Source organism: Talpa occidentalis, unplaced genomic scaffold, assembly GCF_014898055.3.
Source record: "Talpa occidentalis isolate TD23 unplaced genomic scaffold, MPIMG_talOcc4v2.1 talOcc4.128, whole genome shotgun sequence".
Taxonomy (NCBI): domain Eukaryota; kingdom Metazoa; phylum Chordata; class Mammalia; order Eulipotyphla; family Talpidae; genus Talpa; species Talpa occidentalis.
The window spans coordinates 1-24586 of record NW_023601300.1 but is presented as its reverse complement, the minus strand read 5'-3'; the positions used below and the strand labels follow the sequence as shown (position 1 = coordinate 24586).

The 24586-nt window shown below is 44.1% G+C and overlaps 1 protein-coding gene across 1 annotated transcript; it reads left to right on the top strand.

Annotated features, from left to right (window-relative positions):
* Nucleotides 1–3294: 3294 nt before the first annotated feature.
* Nucleotides 3295–22724, top strand: LOC119242636 (SHC-transforming protein 3-like; the record flags this gene model as incomplete). The annotated part of the gene is given in 9 exon segments (XM_037508162.1): nt 3295–3360; nt 4479–4598; nt 6651–6704; nt 11551–11602; nt 14441–14567; nt 18540–18690; nt 19597–19684; nt 22567–22695; nt 22698–22724. Coding segments are annotated over 9 exon segments (814 nt in total), but the record flags the coding sequence as incomplete, so codon positions are not given.
* Between the last annotated feature and the right edge of the window lie 1862 nt (nt 22725–24586).

The following is a 24586-nucleotide window of genomic DNA, read 5'->3' as shown; positions in this document are numbered from 1 at the left end:
CCCCCAAAAAGTGTCTCTGGTTCATAGTTTTTTTGTTGATTTTGATTTTCACTTTCTTATATTCATTTTCCTGGTCCCTTATTTAAGTTTTCTAGATTCCTGCTATGAGTGAGACCATCCGGTATTTTTCTTTTTCTTTTTGGCTTATTTCGCTGAGCATGATCCCTTCCAGTGCCATCCATGTTGCTGCAAATTGCATGTGTTTATCTTTTTTGAATGCTGAGTAATATTCCATGGTATATATGTACCACATCTTCTTGATCCAGTCATCTATTTTTGGGCATTTGGGTTGTTTCCAAAGCTTAGCTATTGTAAACAGTGCTGCTATAAACATAGGAGTGCAGGTGCTCTTTGGAATTGATGTTTCTGTGTCCTTTGGGTAAATACCTAGGAGTGGAATTGCTGGATCATATGGAAGCTCTATGTTTAGTAGGTCCAGAAATCTCCACACAGCTCTCCATAGTGGTTGGACCAGTTTGCACTCCCACCAACAGTGCACAAGAGTTCCTTTTTCTCCACATCCTCGCCAACATTTGTTGTTGCTAGTTTTTTTAATATGTGCCATTCTCACTGGTGTGAGATGGTATCTCATGGTAGTTTTGATTTGCATTTCCCTGATTACAAGTGATGTTGAACATTTTTTCATATGTCTGTTGGCCATTTTCATTTCCTCTTCAGAGAAGTTTCTTTTTAGCTCTTCTGCCCATTTTTTGACTGGATTATTTTCTTTGTTGTTGCTGAGTCTCATCAGCTCTTTGCAGATTTTTGTGATCAGTCCTTTATCATTAGTGTTGGGTGCAAAAATGTTCTCCCAGTTGGTGGGGTTTCTCTTTGTTTTTGTTATTGTCTCTTTTGCTGTGCAGAAGCTCTTTAATTTGATGTAGTCCCAGCTGTTTATCTTTCTCTTCACTATCACTGCTTTGGGTGATGTGTCTGTAAAGATGTCTTTGATGTGCAAATCCCGTAGTGTTTCGCCTATATTTCCTTCTATGTATTTTATGGTTTCAGGTCTTATGTCTAGTTCTTTAATCCATTTTGAGTTGATTTTTGTATATGGTGTGAGGTAGTGGTCAAGCTTCATTCTTTTGCATGTAGCGACCCAGTTTTCCCAGCACCTAAATAGTGCAATTATTAATAGCTCTGTCACATTTCTATTTCAAACAGAAATAGATACATCATCCTGGCTGAAATGAGGAGTCACACACATGAGAGCATGAGAAACAAATCTAAGCCAGTAATGAAGGGAGAATATTTTTCTGAAAAGCAATGTGATTTGCAGACCTCCTTGGGGATTCTCAAGGGTCTAAAAATGATGCTTAGGACTTTCTTGAGGACATGAACTCTGAGAAATTTATGGAATTTCTGACATTTGCAAATTGTAAGGACAAAAGTTTGAATCTCTGAATGTGTCCTAAGATCCTCTGCCTCTCTGTGAGGGACTTGTATAACAGAGTGTTTATAATTTGCAGTGCCTTCTCCATGACCCCATTCCGAGTGCTCACTCACTTCCCGTTCCACCTCCCCATCCCAGACATGGCACAGAAGTAACAAGGCTACGATGAAGTTTCCGGCTCTGACTAGATCAGACAGTGGATGGCATCTATCTTATATAATAGGTTAGACATTTGACAGCTACCCTTTTGGAAACTGTCATCCAAGACTGATTTTTTTCCCCTCTTCTATGTCTGTGGATGGGAAAAGAAATCTGATGCTTATTAGGGATATTTAAGGAATGACTTACAGGAGACTTTCTACAATTTAACGTCTTTCTAGCCTGCTGGGACCCTCAGAGATTGACCGACTTTGCTCAGCTAAATATATCACACAATGTAACAAGCACGGGACAGAGATGCAGTGCACTTTTTATTTTTTTAATTAAACAGATAAAGTACAGACACTGGGTTTATTAGTTTTCTAAAGAGACAACTTGACTTTCAATAAAGAATTTGTTTTTAGAATGCAGGTTGGATGATTATTTTGAAAGAACTATGGTTGGACAATTATTGTAAAATAAATGACAATTATTATAAAATAAATAAGCAACAAAAGCATTTATTTCTTTTAAATAAACTTTTTCAGAGTCATGATAATTCAGTTTCTGGTTTTCATGGCATTTGAACTTTTAAAATAGTATTTCTTTCCCCACTCCTTGTAATGAATTGAACAGCATTTTGTGGGGGCGGGGCAAAGCTTATTTTAATAGTCTCTTACCTGATTTGACAAGGCCATGTTTGTCTTAAAAGCATTATATTGTGATGTAATTATTTTTCCTCTAGATGATAGAAAATAATTTCATGTGGTATTTAGCCTAGAAACCTTGTGGAATTTTGCTGAAGAACCCCTATCTTTTTTTTTTTTTTTAATTGTTTAGTGAGTCTCCAAGTCCCTGTTTGTTTATTTTATCCTGTGCTCTCTCACTAGGTATGGGAGTTGAGAAGTTCACTAGGCTTCTTTCTGGGCTCCTGCCTTTGGAGCCTCCTTGTACATATGTCCCCTCATTCCTCACCCAGTCACCAGCCTGAGCTAGGTTTGCTTTCAGGTGCCTCCCTCAGCCATGTCCTCCCTGGTCCCAAGCCCCCAAGGGACACTGCCTCCAGTATCTGGACCACAGCAGCTTCCATTTGGGATGGCCTTTCCCTCCCCCACTAGCCTCATGCTGACCCAAGCAGACCGTGGTCAGATCCTCCGCTGCTGGGCCCTTTGTCTGGCACACCCCCTCCCCCGCATGCCTGGCCAACCCCCCAGCCTGCTTCCTGGGGACAGTCTGGCACCCCTGTGGCCTGAGCAGCATGGGCCTCAATCTGGGCATCTGTGGTCTTCCTGGGTGCCTCTCTTTCTCTAAAGCCCTATTGGTTTTATAATATTTCCCTAGCTGCAGAAGCTGGGAACAAAACTCAGAGAACTGAATCTCTTAAAATTGCATTCTGCCTCACTCAGATGGGTCTTGATCGATAGCACGCTTGATTAGCTTGGGCATCATGCCACAGCCGTGGCCTGCAGGAGAACGTCGGCGAGTACTAAGTTTTAAAATAGAATCTTAACGAAACTAAAAGAAAAAAAAGTATGACATTCGTACATAGTCCACCCTTAGGATGAGGCAACAGAAGCGCGGGATGTGCCTGGGTTTGTGTTTTGCTGGGTTCTGCTGTGGAGGGGAGGCTGGATGACGCCTGACTTGGCAGGTCTGTTCGCTATGCGGAAACCCATGGCTATTTTTCCCCTGGGGAGGTGCAGTGTGGCCTCTGGGGTGTGTGCTCTGACTGACTTGTGACAACCCATCTCTCCTGTCTCTCAAGGGAAGCCATCAGCCGCATCTGCGAAGCCGCCCCTGGTGCCAAGGGAGCCTTCAAGAAGAGAAAGGTACTGCCTGGGCTGTGTCTACCTGTGTCTTCTCCCTCCTTCCTTCCTCCTCTGCCACCACTGGCATCTCAATCACCAAAACCTTTGGTTGAGGCTTAGCCTATGTTCTGGTCAGCCTATGGGGGACAAGAAGAACCAGGTAGTACTCCAGATTCCAAGTACAGGGGTTAGGAGGGCATCTGAGAACAGAGATGGGGAACCTTCTCTTTTAGAGTAGGTAGTACCTACTAGAAAGTCCTGGAATTCCTTATGGTTTTCATAATGAAAATGGTGAAAACAATGGCAATTTCTGGACTCTACCACTTGGGTACAGAATATCTGGAATGCGACCCAGGCATTTCTATTTTTAAATATTCTGATAGGAGATTCAAAAACAGTGCATGCCTGGTTAAGAAGAAGTGTTAATTAGCATACCCAAAGAGGGTAAGTTCTAATCTGAAAAGGAAGGATGGGGCAGTCAGCAGTGGACAGAGAGGCAGGAGTGGGCAGTGCCCACTCAGGTACCCAGAAAGAAGATGCCTGCCTGGAAAACACCACCTGTCAGTTCCTGTACCAAGGACATTTCTGATAGATGATGCATCAGTAAGAGCTGAGCTGTCTGGTCCATCCATGCTTCTACTGGCTCCAGGTCCATTGGATTCTAATGGAACCATCTATGTGAGGACCAGCCTGAAGGATAATCTGGCTAGAGGATTTGTGTTCTATTTCCGTCAGAGTTCTCAGGACTCCATGGGGTTGCTCATCAGCCCCATGAGCTGGTCCCTTTCATTAGAGGATGAGTAATATGATTCTTCTGGGATGAAACATGATTCTGAGCCTGCAGAGCTACAGGTAGGCCCTTGCCAGCGACACTTTCCCCAGGTTTAATCCCCCATAGGACACATCCATATGCCAGAGGCTGCTTCTGACACTCTGCGAGGGTCCTCATCTCAGTCTGTGTACATCAGACATTTTACAATTTGATTATTGCACATTCTAGATTTTTCAGTTGCCTGTGAATACATAAGGAGGGCGGTTGGGTGAAGCAATGGGCGTGTGGGAAAGAGAAACTGCATAGAGACTGGGACAGTGTGTCCTTCAGTGAGTCAAACTCTAAACAACACTGCTTGATTTCCCAGCCTCCCAGCAAAATGCTGTCCAGCATCTTGGGCAAGAGCAACCTCCAGTTTGCGGGCATGAACATCTCCCTGACCATATCCACAGCCAGCCTAAACCTGCGCACGCCAGACTCCAAACAGGTCTGTAGCTCTGTCCCCCAGGGCCACGCCTGGGAGTTTCCTGGGACCTCTCTTCCAGCTGTAGTGGATCCCCGTGGAGCAAATCGTGTCACGTCTTCCCCAGTCTGCAAAGTTTGGTCACTTCCAAGGGTTGCTCACCGAATGATAGGAATTATTATGCTTATAACCTAAGTATTTACATTTAATTATAATACATATACATAATTAAAATATGATTATATATATATAATTCTGCATAAATTACTTTTTCTTGAGGATAGTGCATGAAATCACTGCCCTACTCACAATGTGAAAGGGCAGCCTATGCGTGCAGGCGCCTCTTCCTGTCCTTGTCCTCCCTGGTGTTCTCTGACACCTGGCGCTTTGGCTTGGCAGTCCACATTTTCTCACCTTTGAAATGGATGACCGGTGCGGTTGACTGGCAGTGTTTTTCCATCAGTGGTTCATTATCTGGGCTTCTCGGTGTTGTGAGTGTCGTGGGGCTGTGGCCTGTGACAGGCCTGCGTGGGCCGGCTCCTTGCTGACAGCGAGGCCGCGTGCAGAGTGGCTGTTAGGCAGGCCGGGCTCCTCCGAGCTGTCTGTCTTAGGTTTCTCTGAGGGTTCATTCTTTCAGCTGGAAAAGTGGGTTTCTGAGTAGCTGTCCTGGGTACCAACAGGATATTCTGAAGTCAAAGAAGGGGAAATCCTGGGGACTTTAATGGGGGGTGGCCTTCAGCCCGGGGCTCCCTTGCTGGCAGTGAGCTGGAATTCAAATGTGTCTACACAGCAGAAGACAGGCAATGAGCTGACTTGTGAATGACACACTTCTTGACTCTGGAAGTGGGTTACCAGGGAGCATGTTTACACTCACTGATTTCCATAGTTCCAGGCAGACAGTCAGCAATGCCCACCCCTCCCCCACTTCATTTATTCCTCCAACCCCAGATGTTGAAAAAAGTTCTAGATCCTCCTCACAATACCTGAACAGTCAGCCTCACTGTTTTTATTCATTTTATATATTCAAGTTTTCCTGGATCCTGAGTAGTTTTGCAGGTGCAAACTGCTGAAGTAGGCATTTTAAAACATTTTACTTTATCTTATAATTTGGTTAGACTTTTACTTCTACTTTTACAGAAGCACCGTTAGAAAAATCCATTAGACAATAGGATTAGGGCTTTTACTCTCTCCCCACAGGCCTGAGGGGCCACTCACAGATGAACCTGGTTATATTGGGACAGAGACCAGAGTGCTGTTCCCACCCCCAAAAATTTACTTCAATGTCATTACATTGTCTTTAAAAAGATAAAAATAGCATGGAAGATGTATGTAGCTTTTTAAATTTAGGGCAGCTTCTAATTTACTCAGTGTCTATTAAATTCCAGTGTATGCTGCAGTTTATAATGCTAATGGAAATTTCCCATTTTAAAATTAACTTGGAATGTCCTCGCTGGCTCTTGAATTGATAAATTAGAAGAGTGCCCGAGATAGCACTGATTTTGAGTTTCGGATGCAGGCTTTCTAATTTCTATGCGCTTGGTACAAATGGGGTAACATGGGGGACACACACACTTTCTCCATTCTAGCTTGGGATCTATATCAAAGACCCCACATCTTTGGAATTAGAAATTGCACATCTAAAATGTTTTGGTGTAGAGAGAAATGTTTGGTGAGACCTGCTTTCCTTTATAGAGTTACATGGATGTTAAGACTCCTCATCTGGCCACAGCCCATCCAGGTGCTCACTTTGGAGCCTGGAGCAAGTGACTCCTCCTCTGGGTCTCAGGCTGCTCATCTGTAAAATGGGATCAAGGTAGTTCCTACATACATCACAGCCTGTTGTGACATTCTAGTGTGCCAATTCTGGCAATGCAGCTAGATGGACTGGTGACACACGGCTGAGCCCAATAAAGGCTGTATGTTTTTGTTTCTTTCATAACTGCTAGTTTCAGATAGGTACCTCTTTGACCAATTTTCAGGAAACCTTGTTGATTTGTATGTCTGCCAGCAAACAGTTGGTTTTCCAACACATGGTGTAGTAATAACAACACCTCCCTTCTTGTTTGTGTCCGGCAGATTATAGCAAATCACCACATGCAATCCATATCCTTCGCCTCGGGGGGAGACCCGGTAAGTCCTTGAGTTGTTTGCTTTTTCTTTGTCTTGAATTTCTGAGATGGGTCCTGCTTCATAAATGCTTCTTAAAACACTACAAAGAAAGTAAATTATGATGCCAACTACAATATTTGCCCCCTGATTTCATAAATTGCTTCTGGGTATCATTTTGTTAGGAGTAACCCAGAACAAGGTGCCCACCATCCTTCAAGCCTTAGTAATGAGTGTCTTCCTAGTTTTCCAGAGCTACCAGGTATTCTCATCTCCCGACTCTTTGCGTGCCCTGCTTGGTTCCTCTTTTTCAGTGGTACCTCTGTTAGGTAGGCCCTTCATCTTTATATTTTAAGTCGACTCAAAGGCTGAGAATTTACTTAGTCTGGTTTATTCATAAGTATTTAAAGTTGGCATTTTTTCCCTCCCAATTTAGCTCTGTAATCTTTTAATGGCTTGCTTTGCAAACAGAGAAGGAGCTGCAGAGAGAAGGAGAGAATGGAGAACAGAATGGGAATATTCTATAGAAGGTGGGCTGACCAGGGAATTTGCTGCCCTGGTTGGTTGGGAATGCTACATCATGATGACATGGTTCAGTTTCAGTGTTCAGGAATGCAGGACCCAGAACCCATGCCTCTGCTGGCAGGGCCAGGGCCCGCTTGCTGTTGGCAATCTGAGCCTTTGAAAAAACTGAAGCAGGAAGCCAGTGTCCAGGGAACAAGGTACAAAGGGAATTGGCAAGAAAATGATATCAGCCCTTTGCAGCAGTGAGTGGGAGAAAAAACTCACCCTGAGAATGTTGTCATATTATTTTTTCTTAGTCTGGGTAGTTTTCACCAGTCCAGGGAAAAATTTAAAAATTAGGACAACAGAGTTTGTTTTTCTTAGAGTCAAATTTACTCACAAAACCTGTTCTATATCCTAGGAAGATGTCCTTTTGTGTTAAGTAGCCTTTTTACAATAAAAGAACAGTGACTTAGAGGTGGCATTTTCTAATTATTGTCTTCCAATCAAACCCACCCAATCTAGAGATTGTATCTGTGGAAGAGGCACATTCCCTGTTTGCACCCCACTCCCTTTGCCTATATCTCTATCTATCTGCAACTGCTAACCGCCTGCCCAGATCTGGGATCCCCAGCCCTCCTTGTTCTCAGGGCTATTATCTCAGTGCCCAGAGTTCTTTCTCATCTAGCAAAACTGTATAGTCAGACAGGAGGCCTCCCACTAAGGGCAAAAGTCCTGGCATGTGGAACATACTGGGAAACCAGTATCTGCTGCAAACAGCAGGCAGATAGATATTTGAATAGAAATAATGTGCTTTGACCAGCTGGAACAATGGAGCTCTCTAGGCAATAGTTCCTGGTCACTCCACCCTAGCTTATATCCTGGGATGCATCCCCCACAAATCTACACACCCTGCATACTTGCCCCACCTTTGTACTAATAAATGCAAAGCTGCCATTGGCTTCAGGCTGCACATTACTTCCGGTGTAGCCACTCTAGGCTTCTCATTGCTCCACATGGACTTTGAGTAATCTCTCTCATCCTGTGCCGCTCCCAAAGCTGCTGCTCTGTGAGGCGACAGGAACCATAGTTTCTTAAATTTGGAAGGTAACCCAATGTGAAAAAATAAAAGGCAGCAGCAGCGCACACTTACATCAAGAGCTTGCCTCAAACCTCACCTGAAGGATGGAGCTAGGAACGGGGAGAGAGACCTGGAAAGTGGAAAGGCAAAGCACAGCACACTGGTTGGTGTTTGGAATTATTTTATCCTCCAAGATGTCCACAGGACAGTGAACTGCTTCTGGACAGAAAATGTCATGTTGCCAGGGGATAGGAAAGCTGGTTACTTTCCATTTTAACCAATACAAGTGAATTCACATTATGTATGAGTTTCCAACTGGTCTGTAACCAATTCCAAACTAGTTTATTACCATTATGATTAATAGATGTTTTAAATAAAACCAATACCAAGTTCTATTTGTTGTTCTGCTACAAGTATATATGTCACTTAGAGAGTTGTGCCTCAGTTTACCAGGTAAGAAAATGCTATTTTGAAATGTCAAGGCACATTGAAAACACTGTTAATCCCTTAACAAAAACCACAACACTGACCATTGCCTATTATTATTAGTGGGGTTACGTGATCACCCAAAGAATGCCAGAATCTTGGTCAGGCTCAGAAAGTCAGGGAGAAAGAAAAGAGTCAGATACATACAGAAGAGACCCTGTCTTTGGAACTTGGACGTTCACTGTGAGGCTGCGTGATGTGAGGAACACGGTTCTGAACAACAGTAACTCTGCCACTGTGCCTGAGAGGGCTAGTGCTGGCTTCTGAGGGGCTGTCTGAGTGATGGTGACACATCACGTCTGTTTCTGGTCTCGCTTGGAGCCACAGCAATTTCTCAGGCTAGAGTCACAGCTTGAAAAAGAATTTCCTTGTCTATGCTACTGGTATTGATGCAAATTCATCCTGTTACTCAAATACATTCGCAAATGAACTATGTACAGGCTTCTTGTGTTTGTGCTTTTTATTGAACTGTGAGCCCTAATCACATTTTGAAGTTAAACACTAGTAAACACAGAAATGCAGGAACTTTCCAAGCGACATGGTTACTAGGATGGATCAAGTTTTGCTGAACGGAAGCTCTGCTCCTAGTGGGACTGTGGGATTGGCCGCCATGGTGTGGAGTCTTCCAAGCTCAGGATCTCCACTGCCCTGGGCACCAGACAGTTCTTTCACAGAGCTCTGCTTTTCAAGTCCACGCTTCCATCATACATCATCGTGCACAAATGTGACATTAATTTGCTTCACGTGAGCCAAAGGCATCTGGTCTGACTGTTCTTTTCTCATTCTTTAAAAGCTGGCACCCATAATGCTGAAAACCCAACTGCCAATCTTGGCACAGAGATTGCATGACACAGCAGTGGTTCAGATGATCCTGGAGATTCTCGCATTAATTTTATGATTATCATGGAAACGAAGACACAAAATTAAAAAGAAATTCTGGTGACATCTCAGATATTGGAGAACATGCCTGCCCAACTCAAGTGTTCCATGTATCTCAGTTTCAGAATCACTAGTATTCCCTAAGAACCCTCTGATATTAGCATCTCCTAAAACCAGAAAGTGTCTGTAATTACAAGTCACTATCCAGATTTTTGCCAATACCTTCAGAGTTTAACTAGATTTTTCCTTGACAGAAATGACCAGAAGCCCAGGCCATTGATTGGTTTGACTGTCTCCCACTCTCCTTCCAGAGTTAGCCTGTAAATGAGCCAGTGACAGTGGCTGAGCAGGAAGAGAAAGCAGCTTAGCTGGGCTGCATTCTGCAGAATGGCGGCAGGGAACACCCCTCCTGTCGAGAGAGTTGCTGAAAGTGCCTTTCCTCCCCGATTTCCTGGGTGCTTGTGAGGTCGGGGCTGATGTTCAGAAAGGGCCTGGCACCCCACACAGTCCTCATTCATTCTGCCTTTTCCCTTTGTTTTTCTGGAGCACAGTAGAGAGAGGAGGGGTCTTTCTATTGCCCAAAGTGAGTAGCAGTGAAAGAACTTGGTGGAGAATCTTTCAGATATTGAACACAATGGCCTTGGAACTTTTGTATCAAAGCAGTAACTCTTGGGAAAGAGCTGTCACTGCAGAGATCTTGACCAATTGCCCCCTGAGCTGTTTTTGAATGTTAGAAATGTCAACTTTTCAGGGAAGTCTTCCCACTTTCAAGAATTAAGAGAATTATTGGCTCCTCTGATGGCTTTGACACAGAAATGCACGTGCTTGCTGGACCCATATGAGGTCACAGTCTTCCCCCAGCATTGATCAGATGGGAGGCTGGCAGGGACACGCAGACCTGACACATGCGGTGACACTTCTACATGGATCCCATGGTCCTGAGACACCTGTTTTTATTTAGATGAAACTTTTATTTCTGTTTATAAAGTTGTGACTGCTCATTGCAGAAACAGGAAAACACAGAAAGAATCATGTTAATCATGTCACCAAAAGATGGTATGATTATTATTTGGAAATAGTTTTTAACTTATTTTTTAGCAAAAATTAGTCAAGTTTTTAGCTAGTGGAGGAAAGTTGGCAAAGATGCTTGCGAGGCAGTGGATGCAGGGGTCAAATGAATTTAAACAGTTCAAGGGGAGAAACAGCAAGACCTCCCCCTTTAACATTTTGTAGCAACTTAAAAGGATTAAATCACAATTTCTGTCCAGGAAGCAAAGAACTCTTCTATCCCATCCACCCATGAGGGGTGTTTGTAGCCAACCTTGGACCAGCGAGTCTGAAGTTCCGCCAAGTGGCCCTAGACCAGTGGCAGTGTCTCCTGGAAGCTGGTCAAAATGCACATTTTGCGTCATTGGAGTGGGGCTCAGCAATTTGTTTTAACCAGCTCTGAAGACATCCTGAGGCCAGCTCAAATGTGAGGGTTGCTATGTAGACAGAGCTGCCCACAGGGTTTTCAATCCTGGTTCTTGTTAGAGAGAGAGCTTTTGAATGTCCCAGATGCTTAGGCTCCATGTTCAATCCCGGTCAGTCAGATTATCTGGGAGTTAGGATGCAGGCGGCGGAGTTTCAAGCTCCTGAGTAACCCAGTGGGCAGAGGACGCTGGCCTTCAGGTCCTGGCTGCTCAGAGGATGGATGGACGGAAGCGCCAGTGCCATGGGCCAGCTGACTGTAGATGAGGAACATCAGGCCTGATCGGACCTGCTGTCTCAGCACTTGTGTTTCATAGCAAGCCCTTGACTCCTGCCCACTGCACAGCTTGAGAAACTTGATTCGGGGGACTGGCGTTGGGCATATTGCACTGTGTCCGTCTGTGCTATTGTTTGTGATAGTGACACAGACACCTCATTTTTCTTTGGCAGGACACAACAGACTATGTTGCATATGTAGCCAAGGACCCTGTTAATCGCAGAGGTAAGCAATGTTTGACCCTTGTCACCTCTTGTCTGTACATAGTTGGCTAAATATTACTACTGGATACCCCTCATTTCCTCAACCCCTTCACCAAAGTGAGCATGTGTCATGTCTTACTGGTAACCATGATTGAGGTGTGCAGCAGTTAAGGGTGGCACACACCTGGCCAGTTAGGAGACACTGGGCGACTGTAGTGCAAACACACACATGCCCTGCTACACCTGCTATAGTTCGGGCAACCTGATTTGGATCCTGCAGCCCCACTCATATTCTTGATATATAGCCCCTTGACACATGGAAGTTTTCAAAAAACTTCCTGTCCTTCTGCCTGAATCCAGCTCCTTATTGCATCCACTGCCGACTAAGCCACCCCAAGCTCATGCCATGTTTCCTTATACCCCCAAAGCTGCTGGGGCCTCCAACACAGATTAGGTCGGGGACTAGAGGCATAGACCCTTCCTCCACACCTACCACCCCATTTCTTTGATCATTTATAAAATAAAAGCTCCAACCCCAGGATGCTAACAAGGGTGGGTGCAAACATGGGGTGCATTGCCCCTGAATTCCAGTCAGATTAACTGATTCATGAGCTGGCTCTGCTGAGATCTTTTCTCTGTGAGGGCCCAGAAAGATGTTTTTTTTTAATGTTGGTGTGATCCTGTCTCTGCTCATTCACATCATCGCCGCATCCACAGGACCCTGTGTGTGCTCACCCCTACTCTGTTACCATTTCTCATCTCCTATGACACCCCTAACTTCCCCTCTGACTCCACTGACCTCTGACTTGGGCAAGCATGTGCCTCAGGGTTTTGTACCAGCTGGGACCCCTACTTGGTGCATTCTCGCCCCAGATCTTCCCTTGGTTTATTCTCTGAATTCCTTGAGGCTTCTTCTCCAATGTCAGCTTCTAGATGGCCTTGCCTGGTCATCCTTATCACTCTATACTCATCATCCTCTGTTGTCCCCTTTATTGTACATTTTTGTCTTCATGGTTGTATGTAACAGACATGTTTTATCATGTCCTCATGACTGCTGTAACTAATTACCACAAACTTTGTGGCTTACAAAAGAGATAACAACCAAATGGTATGCTGTCATTAACCAGAGTTCAAAGCCCCTGGGTCTTAACAACAGGTGCAAGAACCTGGGTAATTCTTCTTATTCAAAAGCCAAAGAGAACAAATTCTAGCTGTGACCCTGTCTCAACTTAAGTCCTCTCAAAGTGCTACATTTATTGCTCTACCACAACTTGAAGTCAAAGCTTACATCAGATTGTTTGAGATGTTTTGACTGAGGAATTGGCTTAAGGAAAGGGTCACTATGGATTCCCACCACCCATCTTGGAACTTATAACATCTTAGGCAGCTTGTACCCAGGTCCTCATTGGAAGTGAGTTTTTGGTTCTCTCTTGCCCTGGTTTCTTCCTAACTTCCATCCCTTCTGGCACAAATGCCCTGGTTAGCAGAGCAGTCTATCAAATAACAGACACCTAAAGATCCTGGGTAAAAAAACCTAGGATTATACCCAGCTACTTGTAAACTTGGTATAAAGCCAATTTATTGAGACAAGAAAAGGAAACTCCTTATCACATAATCTATACAAACGAAAAATGAAGAGAGAGAAGACCATACCACAGATGTTGTAACAAAAAACCCAGAGAACGATCTCAATCCTATAGAACTACAAAATCTGCCTGATGAGTTTAAGTTAAAAGTTAGACCCATGCTTTGAATTTAGAAAAAAAAAAAAAAAAGATGATCAGAAACTGAAACACAGTAAGAGAGAAAACATGACATTGCTACAAATAGAATTAATGGAGCTAAAAAATGTTATAACTAAATTAAAAAATATGATCGAGGGTAAAAGGTTCGGCGCGGTAAAGACAAGGAGAGCCAGGCTACATTTCTCAAAGGGAGGGAAAGTTTATTGCACCCCGGGCGGACCTCACGCACCCAAGGTGAGGGTCAGTGAAGCCGCGCACGTTGTTAGGGGAAGCAGGGTTTTATAGGGTGAGGAGAGGTCAGGTGGGTAGTTGGGCTCCTCTGGCGGGAAAAGTTTGTGGGGCAGGTAGAGGTTCTTTGTCTGAGATGAGACTCGTAGGGGGAGGGGGGAGGCTCATTGTCTGAGTCCTCCAGGCAGGTATCCGCATTCCTGCCCCCCAGGTGGGCTTCCTGGTTGGCTTCTGCATTCCGGCCCCCTGCATGGACCTTTCAGAGGGCCCCAACAGTAGGCAAATACAAGCAATGGAGAGAATCAGAGAACTTGAATGCACAGTGGCAGAGAAAACACAAATAGAACAATAAAATTAAAAAAAAATAAAACACAGTATAAGAACTCTTTGGGATAATGTAAAGCAAAATGATACCATATCACAGGGGGCCCAGAAGGATGCTAGAAAGAACTTAATATAAAGAAACAATCACTGAAAATTTTAACTCAAGAAGCCAGATATCCTGATCTGTGAGGTCCAAAGAGTCCCCCCCAAAATAATACCAGAACTGTGCACTCCAGGACACATAATTGAACTGTTGTGAAGGGGAACAGAACCTACCTCAGCACCCTTGCCACCATAAAGCAGTCACAGATTGCTCCAGGCCTCTGAGGGCCCCTGCTCTGACTGACACCCCTAACTTTTATCACACTTTAGCAAAACATGCTTTTCTGAGAACCTACATGAGTGTCCAGTCTCAAAGTAGGCAAGGTGCAGGGAGTTGTGGGATGGTCACACTCATTAATGAGGTTGCTTTAGACTCATCTTTGTCAGGAAGGGTTCCTTGCAGGGGACCTGGGAAGTGTCAGTGTCTGTCTCTAACAGGCCCATGTCCCTTGCTCTCAAAGCTTGTCACATTCTGGAATGCTGTGATGGGTTGGCCCAGGACGTCATTGGCTCCATCGGGCAAGCCTTCGAGCTCCGGTTTAAGCAATACCTGCAGTGTCCTTCCAAGATTCCTGCTCTCCATGACCGGTGAGTGGCACAGTGCCCTTTCTGTGTTTTACTACCTTCCTTACACTCAGAAGGAGAAAACCACAAACTGCCACCCCAGGTGAGCTCTTGATAGATGCCATGAGATGCACTGGGCTTACTAAGCTTTCTGGGCTTGGGGACGCCTGGCCTGTGCTAGCCCAGTGTTTTCTGGGCTTGGGGATGCCTGGCCAATGCTGGCCTGGGGCTCAAGAAACGGACATTGGTAGGCAACATGTGGGCAATGAGCTGAATGTTCAGAAAAGCATTTTCTTGAAACTATAGTGATAGTAGCCAAGGTTACACAAAACATTGTAATATGTGCTCGTTCTGGCTCCTCTGTGCACGTGATAAATCCACATGTCGCCTCCTTGGGTCTGCATCATGCAGGTCACGCACTTCCCAATGTCCTTGCCATCGTAGTCAGCCCGAACCCGACTCAGAGCCTCCCTCGGTGAGGTCCTGTACTCGGGGCTGCAGTGACCCTTTTGATGTGCTGGTCTCTGCGGCCTCAGAGCTCATAGCCTTTTCTGTGGTCCTGAATAATTCTAATCTGATCTGCATCTCAGAGATTTTCTCTGTAAGATAGGAATAAGTGTGGTTGGGCAGTTTTAAATGTTAGGCGAAATAGTAAATAAGAACAAGATTTATAAACCATTTAGTTTATTACAAAAATGTTCAGGGTCTACCATTGAGTTTCCTAAGGGCATTAAGAATATTTCATGTAGCATCAAGCATTAAAAAGGAAGTAAAACAGGTCTCCTGCCTGCCTATGACTATGCAGGTGCCTCTACTTTTCTCCTTTTCCTAATAAACCTATCTTTTTAAAATGCAAAAAAATTAAATTAAATTGAAAGGAAATAAAATGGGCATATTTAGTATTCAGTACTTTATCCTTGATAGAATTTGCATAAGAAAAGCTTGCTATCTTAGTATATTTACTGTGAATAAAACTTTAGTTCTCCTAAATTTACATTTCCCTTTTCCCTTTTTCCCCAACCTCTAGAGTCACATTCTGTGACTTAGTCCAGAAGCAATATCTGCTGTTGCCTTCATTAGTGTGGAGGTTTTGTTATAGAGCAACCCCGATATTAAACGGGTTCCTGGCTGTGGGTCCTCACCCGCGCGCTTTAAAGGGACTTATGAATACTCTACTACAGACACATGCAAAAGGTTAATAAAAGGTTTATTTACAAGAGAAAAGGAAATAAGGAAAATGTACAACTCAGGACGAAAATAGGGAAATAAAGTCTTTAATGCGTCCTACCCAATCCGACGACCTGGAAACCCCAAAGTCACTCTCAGAGCTGACCGGACGCTGCTGCTGGCCAAGAGCCCAAAAATGGAGAGCCCCCAAAGCCCACGTGTCTGCCTTTTGTATCCACCTGGCTGCTTAACCCCACCCTCAGGTCCCAGCCACCTTCCCTTTGGTGGTGATGGGATTTGGAGTTCCCAGTGTCTTTGGCTTTGACCTGGGGTGGGGGTGGAGTCCACAAAGCCTATATGGAATTTGCTTTGGGACATCCTTTTCCCCCTAACAGTTTCTGTCATCTCTTGGAAATTTTCACCTGTCTTGAAAGAGACTTTATTTTTGTCTTTGTTTGCTGAGAGCGCTTGTCTTTTGGTCGTGGACTGGGTGACACAGATGTGGGTGAGACCTGTGGGGAGGTGACCATGGCAGCTTTTATCTTGATGTTGATTTTGCTCTTTTCCTTCCGGGCTTGTCCGGTTGTTTGTGACCCTTTTCTGTGGGTCCCCACTGGAAGATGTTTTAGACTTGTGGCAGGCTTTGGGGCCTTGCTCTGGGCCGACCCCATATGGATGGACTTTTACCCACGAGGGGATGGGTAACTTTGGGTGCTTCATTTAGAAACTAGACTCTTTGCCTCACCTGTATTGTTTCCTAGTTTTTATTAAAGTTCCTTCCCATTAAAGTGTCATATGTTTTGTGTTGATGCGGCGGATGGCAGAGCCCATTTAGAATAGGCAGGTTTGCAGGGTTTGGGCTGCCCCTCTCCCTGTCCTATAATAATTTGAGTTTATCCTACTTGGGGCTTTTTTTTTTTTTTTTTTTTTGAGAGTCTTGGTTGTAATCAGTGCTTTTCATTAATTTTGGGAAGTTTTTGGTCATTGTTTTTCAAAAGATCTTCTGCCGCTTTCTGTCTCTCCTTTCCTACTCTTCTGCCATCATGGGTTGATCGGTTTCCTTAACGGCATCCCAGAGGTCTCTAGGCTGTTCGTTTTTCTAAATTCTGTTTTTCTTTCTTTATTCATTGTGCTTTCTTCTGCCTGTGGAAACCTGATGTTGAGCCCCTCTAAAGAATTTCTTATTTCAGTTGTTACAGTTTTCAACTTTAGAATACCTAATTGTTTATTTAAAAATTATTTCTGTCTCTATATTGATATTCCCTACTTGGTTAGACAACATTCCTTGGTGTTTAGTTTTCTGCGTGTGGTTTTTTTTTTTTTAATTCTCAGAACATATTTAAAGTAACTGATTTAAAATTTTTGTCTAGTTAGCCCAAAATGTGAGTTTCCCTGGGGGCAGTTTCATTGATGGTGTTTTTCTTATGTTACCATACGCTCTTGGCTTTTGCATGTTTCACTTTTTTGTTGTCGTTGCATGCTTCATATTTTTTTGTTGAAATTGAAAGGTTTAAATAATATAATGTGCCAAATTAGATTTCTCTTCTCCTCGGGTTGTGACTGCTTGTTTTAATGAGTTTTCTAAACTAACACCGTAAAGTCTGTATTTCTTGTCATATATGGCTACTGACGACTCTGTGTAGTTCACTTATTAGTTAACATTATGGAGGTTTCATTAAATGCCTGGGAATGTTCATTCTCCCAGTCTTTGCTGAGAGGCTGTGTTTCTGTCTTGGGCACACCTTGCTAAGTCTCCATTTCCTGCTTGTACAGGTTATAAGGTCAGCCAGAGAGGAGAACTAGGAACTCTTCACCCCTTGCCTGAGCAGGCACACAGCCCTATACATGCACACTACCCTATCATGCATGTGACCTTGTAGATTTCTAGAAGTTTGTAGAAGCTTATTAAAGTCCCTATGGACATCTCATTTCCTATCTTGTCTTTTTAAGCTTTCTGATTAGGCTGCTCTTTGACCCAAATGTTATCCACTGCCTCAGGGAGCTGTGATGTTAAAACAGTTGCCTCTAATTTTTTTTTTTACAAAAGTCCTGTGGAAGAGGCTTATTCCCCTCTAGGCAAGTGCTATATCACATGAAACAAAGATGGCCCTGGGGTAGGGCCTTCTAGAGAATGACCAGATGGTCCATAGACTAACAGTTCTCAGAGATGGGACTTCCAAGGTTCCTCAATGTTGTGCTGCACCCTTCCCTGACTGTCCAGCTGCTGGTGATCCCTGCATATGCTCTGTTGGTTTTCAAGGCTACTATGAAGATTGGAAGGTAAAATGGCAAGATAAAATGCCACAAAAGTGCTATTCTTACAGCTGTTTTTTTGTTCTGTTTTTAATAAATACTCCCTCATTGCTGCAAACATCTGGTTAATTTCCAGGTTTATGAAAAGTTAATTGTGGGAAAAAAAATTTTTTTTGTTAGCTCTCCTGTTGCTTTTGAGGAGAGAGTTTTCAGAGCTCCTTAATTTGTCATTTCCCCTATTACCACTAAATCTCCATTTATTAGTTGATTTTGTGTTGGATAAATTTCATGATTTAGGAAATGTGTGTCTGTGTCTAGGGATCTAGTTATTTTTAAATATAAATTCTTTCTTTCCTAATTAAAATGTACTTTTAAAAAAGTCCTTTCCTGTTTCAGATATGACTGGAATTTCCCAAAGAGTAGAGCTATAAATAAGGCAGACATATTTGACTAAACCCTCATTTGCTTTCCACACATGCCTGAGACCTAGATGCTTGAGGGGTGATAACAGACATTAGAATTGTTGGTTTTGATTGCAAGCTAACTTTTGGCCCCCTGAAAATCCTGATTTAACAGAATGCAGAGTCTGGACGAGCCGTGGACAGAAGAGGAGGGAGAGGCCTCGGATCGCCCATATTATAACAGCATTCCAAGTAAGACACCCCCTCCAGGGGGGTTTGTGGATGCCCGACTGAAAGCCAGACCCCAGGCTCCTGACACAGCCCAGGTAAACTTACTCATTCCTCCTTGGATGGTGGTTAACTGAACTTTATTTTCAGGCTGGTGTTTCAGATAATCTTTGTCCGAATAACTCACAAACTTTCTCCCCTTGGATTTCATAAAGGAGAAAATTAGGGGAGCCTCTTGTTTCCACATCACATGTTATTAGTCAAAATCTTGGAATGCAATTGTGATTCCTGAGGTTTGAGTCTGAGGTTCCTCTCTCCATCCTAGGAAACATCCTATTAAACTGTGATCTTAATCAGGAGGAGAGAGAGTCTGAGGCTTTTTAAATGCTTTGGTGTCTCTGAAAAGAAAGTGGCTATAAGTTTTTAAAATGGTGAGAATTTTGTAAGTTTTTCTATTTAACTCATTTCTCTGATTTTCTCTCCAACTCAAAATACTACTGTGGCAATTTTCTCTAGAGTTATTATATCCATTTAATGTCTACCTTACTGAGTGACAATAGCACCAATAAATGTGGCAAAATAGCATTGAAATCCAGTGTCCACACCTCTGACACAGAATCAACTGTGGGGGCTTGCCTGGGCATGAATGGTGATATGAGGGTGTATGGGGGCGTGTTCTGACTCGTAGGGCTTCTCCAGCTGGAATTTCTTTTTGGTCATTTGAGTGTTGCAGCTGCATTTGGAGGAGCTCAATTTATGGCCACACATAGGGAGGGTTGTGAAGTAGTGAAAAGAACAGGGAGTGTGCATTCTTGATGAGATGCAGCCTCTTCACACCCACACAAGCTTATTTCCCAAATGTTCACACCCATTGTGCTGCATGAAGGGAAATCTGGGTGTGATCAGGAGTGCAGTGATCTCTGTACACTACCGCGGCTCTCAAAGATGAGGACATGAGAACAGAGTGATTTTTTTCCCCTTTATGTGTTAACGTGTGCTTATAGTTTGCAGGAAAAGAGCAAACTTACTACCAGGGACGACACTTCGGAGACCCGTTTGGTGAAGACTGGCAGCAAACACCTGTCAGGCAAGGTGAGAGATGTGGGGAGGCTGGTAAGAAATGAAAAATAGCAAAGTAAAGTGCTCCCCTCCCTCTGGGTCATCTCCTGGGGAGTGGTGGAGTATCCACAGAAATACCTGCTGTCTGTGGGGCTGCAGGTCCCCACATGATTGTAGAGATGAAATAAAGGGCTGTCTGGGATGTCGCTGGTCTTCCTGAGATGATGCAAGGGCTGGCTTGCTCTCCTCAGCAGCCCCTGCGGTCATGCCCCTGGAGACGGTCCAGCTCCCTCCACTGGAGGGATTGCTGGCCAGGGGTGCTGCCCAGGCAGTGACCTCCCAGGGGCGCCTCCATCCATTTCAAACTGGAGTTGGTTGGGAATCTCTGAAGTGTTTTCTATGCTACCCCTAAGTGTCCACCTGCAGGGGCTGAGCCCCTATGTCCTCCAATCTAGTAACTAGTAGTTCTCCCTCTCTGCCTCACTCACCCAGGAATAAATGTGACACCCTCCTCAGGCAGAGATGGCCCCAGGGATACAACCCCTGTAGGGCCTGGGCACTTGGGGAGGATGCTCATAGCTTATCAAAGTATTCATGTGCACCTGCGTCCCATGTGAGAAATAGAGCAGACATGACTTAGAACTAAATGCTAACTGCTAACCAAGGCTTTACCCTCTAGACAGTTATTTTCTACCCCCCCCACACACACACTTGAAAGTTCCATATAATTTTAAACTCGTTCTCTCCTGAAACATTTCTATAAATCTTCCAATACCTCTAGGGCCTGGACTACTAACTCTACAGGGTCTGAAGGAGATGGAGCAACGAGTTAGTTTAATGACTGGAGATCTAATTTATGCTTCTCTGTATATACATTTAAACATTTATTGCTTTAACATTAGGGTTTTCCCTTCACTACAGTGATTTGTGCCAGGAAACAAATAACAATGCATTTGAAAATTTCCTCCTTGGGGAGTTTCCTGGCTTGCCTCCCCCAGCCAGAAGACCACCAAGGCTACCCACTCAGTGAAACAAATCCTGCAGAACTCCCACACGGCATGGCCTCAGAATAGGACAAAGTGGCATGACTTTGCCAGGGACAGTTTTTCACTATGTTTTCACTTCTGTTCTATATATGTTTAAAATTTATTTATATACAGGGGTACATAGACATAAGATAACTGCTGTAGACTAAAAGAGACATTATTTCCATTAGATACTTAATTTTTTGAAAAATTATTCATCAGGCTTATTTTTAAATTTTCAAGTATTGACGTTCTCTGGTTGGATCAAAAAAGGACAATGGGAGAAACTCACCAGAGCAAACATGGCTCTAGCTTGGAACTGGAGACTCGCCACTCTCAATACATTTCAAGGTCTTATTTGAAAGCATTAAGTTCCCTTTTCTGTACAACAAGTAAGTTGTACCGAATGTCCTTGCTGCTTTGTCAGCAGTGAATCCCCCTAAATGGAATTGATCCCAGGTGTCCGTGAGGGGCTACGTCTCCCTTCCTGACTCAGTACCTGCCATTGTCTGCTGTGGGGAAAGGCCAGCATCAGGAAATTATTCATTGGCTATTTCATCTTCTCCTTTAAAAAAATTAGCTTGGAAAGTTCCTTTGCAGACTGACTTGCTGGAACACACAAAGCTGAGAAACACAGACAGTCTGCACTCACCAGGACACGGGAGCCAGGAGCAGCCTGGGCAGCAGCCATCTTAGGAGTAGGAGTGGCCTAGGTGCCGGACTCTGCAGAAGCTGCTGCCCTGCAAAGGGATGTTAGGAGGATACTTACAGGCTGGAGACAGTAGTGTGCCTGCCTGAAGCTGTTCCCCACAGCCTGTGGGAATACATCTTTAAAATTCCCGAGTGGGGCCCCCATGGTGGCTCACAGCGTTAAGTCTATGAAGCAATCCTCAGCTACTGCAGCACAAGTTCAGTCCGTAGCCAGGGAGCTGACCTCTCCTGTCTCACCCCTCAGCAGTGTATTTCAGTCAATCTGCTTCTTCTGCTCCCCACTCTGTCTCTGGTGAATCCTCTCACCCCCCACACCTCTGGCCTGCACCCCAACTCTTGTATGCATAAATAAATCTTTTAAAAAATAAATAAGTAAATAAATATATAAAAAAAATAAAATCCCCTAGTGGACTCTTTCTAGATTGAGAAGCTTCAGCACTGCAATGCCCTCAGGGTGTGAAAGGAAACCTCTTTCCAGAGATGTGAAGGTCAAAGGGTGATCTTGAGAATATGTCCACATGTGTGAGAAACAGGCTATCACAGAAGAATCACATAGTGACCCACATACGTGTTCTCCGGCAAGTCCTCAGTCACCTCAGTGACAAAAGCAGGGACACCACCCCCAGCTCAGCCAGGCCAGCGAGAAAGTCCCAGGAGATACAGGCCACTCCATTTTATTAGGAGAGTATCTCAGTTCATCATGAAGTAACTTTATAAAACAGCCCTTGCACGGCATTGCCAGAAGTCACTTAATTCTAAAGCAGTGACTTACACTTAGCAAAAAGAGCAATAGCAGTAAGACTTGTATTGCTCGGTTATTTATCTCAGGGCCTTAGAAAAAGGGGGTGAAGAGACCAAGGCAGCTTCTCCCACAGCTATGCCTGCTCTGCGCCCCAGGCCTGAATCAGCAAGCCCCGAGTCTTGGGAAGGCCCCTCCCCATCATGGCTGGTCCCCATCATGGCTGGTCCCCGTCGTGGGTGCGCAGGTCTCCTTGTGACAGGAAGGACTGGAAAGCATCCTAACCAGAACACAACAGTGTTCAGAACAAAGTCAGAAGAGGGGAATTGAAGCCGCAGTTTTCTGTAAGCTTTTCTCTATGAAATGCTGGGTGGCTTAGCAACAGATGAAGAAATAGTATTACCATTGTAAGAGATGAAAGGGTTTGTTTTCTTGTTTAGGGTCCTTGGACATCTACAGCATGCCAGAGGGGAAAGCACAAGTGGTCCCCACAGGAGAAGCCCCCACCTATGTCAACACCCAGCACCTCCCTCTGCAGGCCGGGATGGCCTCCGGCAGCAGCGCAGAGAGCAGCCCCGCAAAGACCTCTTTGACATGAGTGGGTTTCCATTTGCTTCTGGTTTACTTGTCATTTGAAGCTGCTTTTTTCTGCCTTTTATTTGAAGCCTGTGCAATTACTGAATTTTCTGCTAGTGAGGTTTGGATTAATGGTGAAGACTATCTGCCCATTTCTGGATCATGATTGAGCTTTTCAAAGCTTTGAACTTGGCCAAACTCTACTTTGGGATTTTTAATCCTTTGTAGTCAAGAGGCGAAGTAGTTTTCTTCTCTTTTTTGGAAATGATTTTCCTCCTGAATATCTGAAAATATGTCATGACAAACTATATACATAAATACATGTACTCGCTTGTTTAATCATTTAAATATTAACTGGCTGTTATAAGCCCAATCATGATCAATTGCTCAGGTCGCCTGGATGAAATGGCATGGCCCCTGTTTTCTCGGAGCTCTCAAGTCTGTTGAGCAAGACCAACACATAAGCATGAAATTGCATGCAACGCTTCCCCGTGCGTGCAGTACTCGCTCTCCTGCACTTTTTCTCACATTCTCCCTCTCCCTCTCCTCCTGTTCCTTTTCATCAAGCTCCTATACCAGTAAATACCATTTTACTTGTTGGGAATATACACAAAAACAAAATAGACAAAGTCTGACTGTTCTGAAGGCACAAGGCTTCCATAACAAAATGTTCTGGCAGGCAGTGACCGGGGTCTGATGGAGAACCAGGAGAACCAGACAGGGCGAGGAGCATGGTGGGAGCTGCTGTGGGCAGCAATGCGTGGGATGTGGCCCCCGACCTTCCGTTGGTTGCACAGATTGGGAGAATCACACCATTCAGGAACAGATTAGTAGTGCAACTGGAAGTTGTTAAGAAATTTTGAGAAAGCATCCCAAGTTCACAGAGAGAGTCACATCCTAAAATTTCTTTTGCAAATTCCTGAAGAGTTTTATTGCTGAAGAGGGAAGGAAAAGGAAAATAGCATTTAACCAGCTTCTACTGTGTGCTGGGCACATTGTTTAAGTTTTGCAAAGGTCCTCCAGTTGGATACTGCTATTATGAGTGTTGTTGCTGTCACTATTGTTATCTCTATTTACAGAGACGGAAGTGAAAGCCCTAGGGCTAGGTAAAGGCAAACTTGCCCTTCAGCACTTGCTATTTGTTGTGCTGTATTGAGCAAGGCTTTTAGGTTAGGCAGCATCATGACAGCAAAGTCGTTTCCCCTCAGTCACCTAGGTTTTCCAGACACTGGCTTCCTGTTCTGCCTTAAAAAATTGCCAGAGCCAGAATAACTATAGACCCTCAGTGAAGGAGATGCCTTAAAGATCACCTTATTCAATCCCTTCACTTAAAGGTGGACACAGCCTCATGTGGATCAGCTTTCCCAGATGTAGTTTCTGCTTCAGTTGTCACAATGTGTACCAAAGGTGGACTAATAGTGATACTTAAAGTCAGACAGTTTTCACTTTCGTCGGTTTACCAGCGATTCCTGGCTCCTGAGCCAGAAGAGAGTTAAGTTGGGCTGAGTTTTGAGATGGGAAATGAGAACCAGAACCATAGATTTCTACTCCTGCTCCAAAACCAGACAAGGGGAGACAGAAAGTAGAAAGGGTCTTGGAGAGGCTAGTATCTATCGGAGAGTATGGAAAAAATAAATCAGCGCTCTGCGTGGTTTATCTTGAATTACTAGAGCTAAATCATCATGGTGATGATGGTGGTGGTGATGGTGATGGTGGTGATGATGATGTTAGTGAGGATAATATAAATTTTCAGCTATTTCAGAAAATCTGGGGAAAGATAGGATAAAAAGATAAACATTTGTTCCTCCCCAAACTTGCCAAAGATTTAACAAAAGTTAAAATGAGCTAATTTTACTTCCATTTACTCACTCTACTTCTGCCCAT